The sequence below is a fragment of the Lineus longissimus genome, chromosome 4 (genome assembly GCF_910592395.1).
Source record: "Lineus longissimus chromosome 4, tnLinLong1.2, whole genome shotgun sequence".
Lineage (NCBI taxonomy): Eukaryota > Metazoa > Nemertea > Pilidiophora > Heteronemertea > Lineidae > Lineus > Lineus longissimus.
The window spans coordinates 7,517,904-7,526,610 of NC_088311.1; the positions used below are offsets into that span (position 1 = coordinate 7,517,904).

General features: G+C 44.3%; 1 protein-coding gene across 1 annotated transcript; it reads right to left on the reverse strand.

The window, feature by feature from the left end:
- Positions 1 to 1,879: 1,879 nt before the first annotated feature.
- On the reverse strand, positions 1,880 to 7,923 carry LOC135486096 (uncharacterized). Its single transcript, XM_064768605.1, has 4 exons — positions 7,815 to 7,923; positions 6,342 to 6,463; positions 5,621 to 5,917; positions 1,880 to 4,445 (listed from the first exon to the last, which is right to left on the reverse strand). The coding sequence occupies exons 1-3, from the start codon at positions 7,861 to 7,863 to the stop codon at positions 5,621 to 5,623; spliced, it is 468 nt and encodes a 155-aa protein (XP_064624675.1). The 5' UTR covers positions 7,864 to 7,923; the 3' UTR covers positions 1,880 to 4,445.
- Positions 7,924 to 8,707: the final 784 nt, after the last annotated feature.

An 8,707-nucleotide genomic window follows, 5' to 3' on the forward strand; every position in this document is an offset into this window, starting at 1 on the left:
GACCGTAACGACGAGACCAAATGCGACCTGGCGGCTGCCCGGATAGAGGAGATGGTCACCAACAAATCGCTATGGCAGCTCCACTGTGTTGCAGTTAGAGAGATGAAACAGTTACAACCAGGTGCGAATCGGACCTGATAGCTTGACCATGAGCTGCCGGTCCTATTCGGTCTCGTCGGGGCTGTTTCATCTGCCTCCTCCGTGTCGCCGGTAAGGGAGATCAGACTGCCACATCCAATGCGAATTCGGCCTGCCTGCCACCAGCCAAAATTCTATCTCCTCCTAGCTGTTTCATCTCTCACCGTGTAGACCCTGCAGGGCCGTCAAGCTCGAATCGGTCTGATTGTGACTGTCTCATGCCAAGACGGTGGGGGCACCAGGAGAGATTCCGTAAGCTTCTGGATAAGGTTGGTAACAGTATCGAAGCATCCTATTTGTGACAGTGTGTCTGATGAAGACGTCCTGATTGTGACAGTGTTTCATATACATCGTTTCAAATGACAATAAGCTGATCTCTGCATTGGGTTCATTGAAGTCGTTCTTGATGTGACAGTCACAGCCAGACCGAATCAGACCTGGCAGCTCCACTGTCTCTTCCATACGACTAGAGAGATTTCACTCAGTCACAACCAAATAGTATTAGAACTGTAGGACATTAGCTTACTGTAGTATTGAGACCTCCGCTCACCGTGTTGCCAAATGGTGATGCCGCCAGGCTCCATTAGGTCTGGTCGTGACTCTCTTCATCTTTTTCACCGTTTTGGCAACACGGTGGAGCTCCCAGGCTTGATTCCACCTTGTTGTTACAGTCTTTTCTCTCTCGCAGTGTTGGTGTTACGGTGAGGGTAGCAAAGCCCCATTCAGGCTGGTTGTGACTGTCTCATCTTCCTCACTGAGCCGGCGACACGGTGGGGCTGCCAATGCCGACTCGGCCAGGTTGTTACTGTTTCATTTTCTTCACCTTGTTGGCGTGACGGTGGAGCTTCCAGGCCGCATTCGGCCCGGGTGTGTCTCATCTCACACTGCATGTCGCCGACGCAGTGTGAGATATGCCGACGTAGATGCCATGTGCGATTCGGCTTGGTGTTGTCCATACTGTCTCGTTCACCGTGTTGACAAGGACTCTATTTGGTCTTTTTGTGACCGTCTCATTTCTCTGCCGTGTTGGCATGACGGTGGAGCTTCCATGGACGGTTCGGTAAGGTTGTGACCGTATCATCTGAATCACTGTGTCGTCAAGACGGTTCAGCTACCAGGTCCCATTCAGCCCGGGTGATACCGTCTCAATTTTCTCACTATGTCGGCGAAACGTGGAGACAGCAAGTCCGATTCCGTCTGGTTGTGACTCCCGTTAACAATGCGGAATTGCCAGGCCCAGTTACATAGGGCTGTGGATCTTGTTCATCAATCACCGTGTTGTGACAGGAAGGTGGAGTTGCCAGGCCGGTTCGTTGTGGTTGTGACTGTCTCATTTCTCTCACGGCTTTGGCGCGAGAAGTTGCATTTGATCAGGGGTGGCAGTCTCATCTTGCCAAAATGTTTGGGCAGCCAGACTCCATTCGGTCTGATTGTGACGGTCTCACGGTTTCTGCCGTTTCGCCAACACGCTGGAACTGAGGTAGATTTGATCTGGTTGTTACTATCCCTTCTCTCTCACAGTGTTGACAAGACGATTGGGCAGCAAGAAGCCATTCGCCATCTTTGTGACCTTCTCATCTCTACCACCGTGTTAGTATGACGAACGAGCTTGCCAGTTCCGATTCGGTCAGCTTCTGACTTAGCGATCTCATCTCTCTCACCGTGTTGGCAAGACAGGGACGCTGCCACGGCGGATTCGATTTCCTCATGACGTTGATTAGATCGAATAACGAAATATTGATTGAATGTGATGATTTTTATTCAGTCTTTCGAATTACATGTACATATAAGATCGCCATGAGCAAGGTTGAATTACATGTATACATTACACTCTGTGCCAAATATTGCCTAACATAATAGCAGTACTACATATTAACACGGGGTGTCCGAAAAACAATTTAAAGCAACTTCGACAAGAATGTTCAAGCTATTTGATGATAACCAAGTATTTAATAAAATCTTCTTTAATGTTCCCAAATGATAACAAGATGGACGTTAATGCAGTAAAAATCGAGTAACTGGTTTATCGATGTCAAAACATTATTTGGAGCAGATTGTACATAAGGTCCTTATGTCATATAACAATCATGGAACCTCCACTGTAATTCACCTCCTGCCACAGCGAGGATTTTTAACAACTACGGGCCATCGCGCTTTGACGTCAGGTCATATGTATCACTGCGCCAAGGACGCCAGAAAGAAAGTTGCAATTAATATCGTGTGATAAGAAAGGACCAGCCTCCAGTGAAATGAAACATCCCTGTTAAACAGTGAGGCCCGGGTAGTGAGATTCCGCATAACTTCATACTGAGCCTCCGTAGCCTCCGCTCATACGCGCGTTGTCTGGAAGCTGAGCAACGTCAATACATTGAGGGTCAAGATGCATAAATCCCGATTTTTGTCTATTTGAGACTCTGGACTAACGAAGACGAATTCTTTGTATTCGTGCATGTAATCTGTTCGATTACAAAGAATTCGTGATTCGCAATTGTAAGTTGTGAGCGTTGCGATTACAGGTTAATTTAATCTAATTTAATTATTTTCCTGGAAAAAGTGTCCCAGGCGGCCTTTTGTATTCTAACGGATTATAGTTCTTTGGTCCTCAAACGCCATGACTGTCAATAGTGCATAATCGAATCATTTGTTCCCCGGACATAATATCCTAGGACTCTTCAAACTTCTACGCCGGCTTCGACTACTCTGCGAAATTGACACGAGACGGTCATAATGCGCTTTTAACTAGACAATGAGCTTGTAGCAGGTCGACTTTCATTATCCCACGATAATCTTTGCATGCATTAATAAATTATGCACAAATAGAATATAGAATAAAAATATATATAAACCCAACATTCATGTACTCTTAGTTAAAAACAAAGTGAATAAGAACAATATCTCGGCTTCTTATCTTCAAAGTAACCGATTATGGGCGTTCGAGTTTTGTTTTATACGCAGGGGTGGTTTTATTCTATCATGAATCAGAAAAGATTGCCACTCAATCATGGTAAAAATGTCTAATATATATTTAATTTCAAATTCAATGTGGGGTAGGAAAGGGCTTGTTGAAGATAAAACCCGGTTGCATGCTTGTTGAAAGACAATGGAATGTTAAAGTGTTGGTAAAAATTGAATACTTTAAATGGGCGGTTGTACTGTAGTATAGACCAGGAGCCGTCATGACCAACTATAAGAAGGCTAGAACGACGCATCTGTAATGATATCTACTGGAAAGAAATCCACGTACTGCAAGTCGTGACGGAGCCTGGCTGATATTGCAGTAATTGAATTGCACTATAACAAAATATTGATTGTCGCCTCTAACTCTACCAAACTTCAGAGTGGTTATAGTTACACCCCACCCAAAGTGCATGGTTTCCGAAATACTGGGTAATCACAATTCCAAAGAGAGGAAATGTCTTTGTGTGATCATAACCACTAGCTTGGGAGTGTAAATTGTGAGAAACAGGACGGAGAGGAAGACAAATATTTCTACTACTTCTTTCCACACTTGCAGTGAGCAATTCAGCTAAGTTTAAAGCAGTTTTTATTCAAATTGTCAGGTTCGTCCCATTTCCACAGAGTATCAAGCAACTTCATATCTGGCTTATCTGATGATCTAGCCGAAATACCAATTTTTCCTCCACTGTGGGACCAACACCTCAGTCCCCAATGACTAAAACTGATAGGGATCAGTCCATAAGAGCCAAGAGCAAGGTTACACAAGCCGCCAATACGGGTCTCCCCAACAGCACATCCAATTAGTACGAGGATGATTCAACGACGACTCAAGCTTGACCCTTGACTCCAGCCTGTTGTTCTTCTATAAACAACCACACGCCGAGAATATTTCAGCAGACGACCAGATGAACCAGTTGACCCAATATGACCAGAATTCTCAAGCCCTTTTAAGACGCCATGTACTTTTTAAATCAGATACATACATATTTTCTTTAATTTTTAATTTAAAGGGAAACTATATGCACGAGCCAGGTAGGCCAGATAAGGTTTTACGAACTTACCAATCGGGATATCTCCTATCACATCGAAAATATTCGTGCTTGTACGAGGAATATGTTTATTGCTGATGTGCAGAAAGGTCACCCGAAAACCACCAATTCGTCTCCCTAGCTTCTACCTATTGTCCCCCTTAAAGTAATCTATTCGATTGATCGTATTTTCATCTTTGTAAAACATGGATTTTTACGAATTCAAAAAACATTTTTTTGTAGTAATTGGATAATGTGAGTCTTTTCTGGAGCGACATCGTGTAGAACAGGAGGAACCATCATGAACGGGGGAACTCATATCTGAAATAAAGATAATTTGGCTGGTCAGGGAGATTTTCTATGTAAACATCCTCTTGTTCGGGTAATTCATTAGTAGTTACGAGAAATGAATGATTTTCTGAGCCAAAACATGCCATATGCATGCTGCATACCGTCTGCAGACTGGGGGTTTTCTCATGAGTCAATAGAATCTAAGGTCTGGAATTAGGGGACCATATCAGCAGTTGCCTTCAGCCAACATCTGTATTAAAATTAAGATCTGGAATTAGGGGACCATCTCAACAGTTGCCATGTGATTTTCACACTAAAAAATAAGAGGCCATTTCAGGTATATGCCAAACGGTAGAACAAAGATTATCTAGGCCGTTGTGCAAACAGGCTTTGCGATACACCACGAGTTGGGGTGTAGGCCTAAATTCCTTTAACTGTGAACAAAGTGCATCCACTGGCACGCTACATGTATGTGTGACTCGCACGGATTTAGCACGTAGGGCCTACATGATGCTAATCAGCTAGGGTGTATCTTGTGACCAGGACTGTAGTAATAAACATTTGCCTGAAAACATTTTTTATTTGGCCAAACAACACCTGTTTAGAATGTCAAAGAGGCCGGTATTTTCACTTAACATCAAGAGACAGAGGAGAACTGTCAAGGTGGGTGTTTGATATACAATGGTTTTCTGTTCCCTGGGTTTCTTCATTCTGTTATCTTTAATTATATTTACCCATGTCATTTCAGCACTTTTTATCATGAAATGCTGCCTTTGAAACGAACCCAACCTTGCCGGCCAATCAACCAGGCGCACGACGCACAACAGGCCGATACAATATACATGTTCTGTATTAAGTACGTCATCTGTCATGCACACCCAAAAAAATCTTCCTGCAAGATGATTCACAGGTAATTCAAATATAAGAAAACAAACTTTGAAAAAAAGTTGGCGCAAAGCAACTACTGATATGGTTCCCTAATTCCAAACCTTAGATTCTATTGACTCAGTCTGCAGACGGTATGCAGCATACATTTTCTGCCCGCCGGGTTGGAGTCATGTCGAGCATCTATCTCGGAGGTAAAGCTGGGACTGGTTGTCGGGTCTTTTTGTTCGTACCGTGTGGTGCACCTGTGATATATATAGGATTTCAAAATAACAAGTATATCAATGAGGGTTGGATGTTAAGCTGGTATCCTTTCTTACCTAGAACACTTTGGAAGCCGCGATCAATGTCACTAAGACAAGCACACCCAGGCTGACAGCAGGGGTGGCAGCTCCACCAGTCTTGGCTGTTGTTGCAGCAGCAGCCGCCGCCGCCGTCGTCCCGGTTCCAGCAGATGGGGAAGCTGCTGTGGTCGCGGCGGCTGTCGTTGGAAGGACATTCCCGCCAGTAATCGCCTGATTACAATCATCACTACCGCAGCAGAGCGTTGCGTCGCTACATTTGGCAGGCGTGAAGCATCCGAATACTGTCTTCGAGTTAGTTGCGTCAACTACTGCCTGAAATCGAAAGATCAGATAGAAAGGACATAGCTGTTGGTGTTTAATTTGGTACCAAGCATATATCATGCAATGTCAATCCTTAATTAATATGAATGGGTTCAACTTGGGCGTGGGATTTACCTGGCCAGGAAGGTAATAGGCTTGCTTACCACCATGCGCCGCCATCAAGCGCCGCCATGGTGGTATCACAGTATGATGATCTATGGTAATGATTTTCGTGAGTGTTGCGAGGCAGTTTTCGGCATGGCATTTGAATATCAGTCAGGCTTATGATAACACCCCATTCTGGTACATTCTTTATTGCAGTTCAATAAATTTTCAACTATCGCGTTTGAAGTAACAGTTGAACTGGATGTCATTTATGCCGAAGGAAAAACCAACATTTCTCATGCCCAAGGTCCCTTTTATTCCTACTACTTACACCGCATTTTGTGTTAGGACTCACGCACAAATCTTCCGTCGCGGCGGCTTTACATTCAGCTAAATTTGGAGTGTTAAAGTTGGTCGTTTGCTCGCACTTCTTGCATTTAAGACCGTAGGTTCCTGAATAAAGACGATTAAAAAATGAGAAGTGAATAAAATGATCTATGATTGCACGTTAGTGATCTAAGGCATATGTTTCTCCAGCCGCGAATCCCTCAACAAAAAGGATATCGGTATTCACTGACTTTGATTCCAGAGGGACTTTCATCTGATGTTACACCAACCGGCACCCACACCAGCACCGACACCAGTACTTCAGAAACCCCGCAACTCGTGACAAGTGGTGTATTAAGTCAATTTGAAATGAGGCAGGGGATTTTGCCATAATGCAGTTCTGTCCCCCAATTATAGGATCACGACCGGAATGACTTCTATGCAGTAGGTAACGCGATGAAGATTGATTGACAAGACCCGGCCATGACGTCATCAACACGACTTCCTCTGCATGATGGACATGTCGCTCGATACAGTCAAGGTACCCTGCATGGACCCTCAGACAAAATCCATGCAAGTGTTTGTACAGGGTATATGTGTTCTTAAACACTCCAATCATCCTGAGGAAATCGGGGGTTAACGTTCGCTTCTCCGGCCCTGAGCGAACATTAACCCCTGAATTCCGCAGGATGGGCTCCACTCGAAGCGTTCAATGATACTTAAAAATACCTAGAAGAAGTGTCAAATACAATAAAAAAGGGTACTAATCATAGTGCGTGGGATGTACACTCCGCAGGAAGTGGATCGGGCTCAACCCTCCCTGAATATCATCTTTAGAACGACGATCAGGGCACTCCAAGCAGTCGCGCATCAGCGCATTGCGCTCATTTCGTGCGTTCAGATGCTCTCAAGCAAAAAAGAGATACGGGATGCAGGTAATATACCTCTCGTCTCTTCAAATAATAAGACACTGCAAAGCCCAAAAAAAATTAAGCTCGCATTCTCATTAAAATTTGGCAGGTCATTTTACAGTGAATGCTTTGATCGTGCAGTTATGAAAAGAGTGGGATGCGCCATCCACTCGTCTTCAAAAGAGGTGCGACAGACGTTGTCGAACAATTTTGACAACACGCCCAAGTTCCACTATAAACAGCGGCGAGCGCGGTGCGGGATACCGCGCCGTTTTTCTCAAGTTATTGCCTCAGTTGACGAACGTAACTGACGGACCACAAAGCTTGTGAAAGCGGCAAACCGCGACAGGCGGTAAATCGCTGTAGGAATCAGGCATTGAGTGCTCAAATTGTTACAAAAGTTCAATATGTTATGTATAATCTTTAAAAAACCCGAAAATACAGTATTGTACAAATTTTCGTCTACTTCTCGTTTAGGAGAACATATGTTGGCATAATAGATTGAAAATGTCAGAGAAGAGTGTCCCGACTGTCAATAATAAAGATTTAATTCAAAAATTGCTTACCTGAAATGTACAGGATTGCCAAAAAACAGACTACTCCTAAGCGGTTCATTTTCGTTCTTTGTCCTAGGAATGTGGTGTTGGAAACTGGGCGCGTCCGATAGTTTGCGTCTGTTTTACGAATCCAGGCGGTGTAACCCGTGACGATCAGTCGTAATCACCATTTGGCACCATGACACGGGCGGAGCATCTGGGAATGCCATGGGCCGGTCTGGCCGCGAGTGCACATACTGGGAAGGTTAATATCGATAGTAAGGGACACGTTTGGTAAATAAACTGCTGGTATAAAATATAGAAAATTCATTTGAAAGTTTGTCATAAAGACGCAATCCTTGCATCCAAATAAAAATGGAACTGATGAAGACGAAATAGCGCTTTTCCAATAGACATATCCCTTGCTCGAAGCGCTTTATCATCCCATACGGTGACTCCCGGGGCAGTCCATTGCGTCATCCTAATTGGATCTCCTTATGGGCGATGGACGAGCGGGCCGGTCCACTGCGTCCGGAATGTATTTCTGAGTGTCCCCTCGTTTGGGAACGCCCTATATCGAGTCGGGTTGCGACTAGACTCCTTTTGCGTTGAATAGGTGCATTCAGTGAAAACTAGAACCTCAGTAAAACCCTCGAGAACATCCCAAACACTTCTTAGGCCACTCAAACGTTCATGAGTACATGTAGTTAACTCATATTTTGTTAAAGACACGTTTTTTTCATATCGTTTTGATGAATCCTATCATTGAAATCGTTGGTCTGTGCACCCTTCGTAAAAACTAGAGATCCATGGTTAGCGCGCTCCGGGCATTTAAATCATAGGGAGTTTTTGTGACGCCCCCGAAACGTCATCGCAAACGCACATCGCGTCACTGCTCGACATCTTGATCATGACGTCGAACA

Bases quoted from the DNA above. Each gene is read 5' to 3' on its own strand.
- LOC135486096 (XM_064768605.1), bottom strand. From the start codon at position 7,863: ATGAACCGCTTAGGAGTAGTCTGTTTTTTGGCAATCCTGTACATTTCA. The intron at 6,464-7,814 runs GTAAGCAATTTT...GTCTTTATTCAG, and splicing joins GGCAATCCTGTACATTTCAG to GAACCTACGGTCTTAAATGC. The intron at 5,918-6,341 runs GTAAGTAGTAGG...TTTCGATTTCAG, and splicing joins GTCCTAACACAAAATGCGGT to GCAGTAGTTGACGCAACTAA.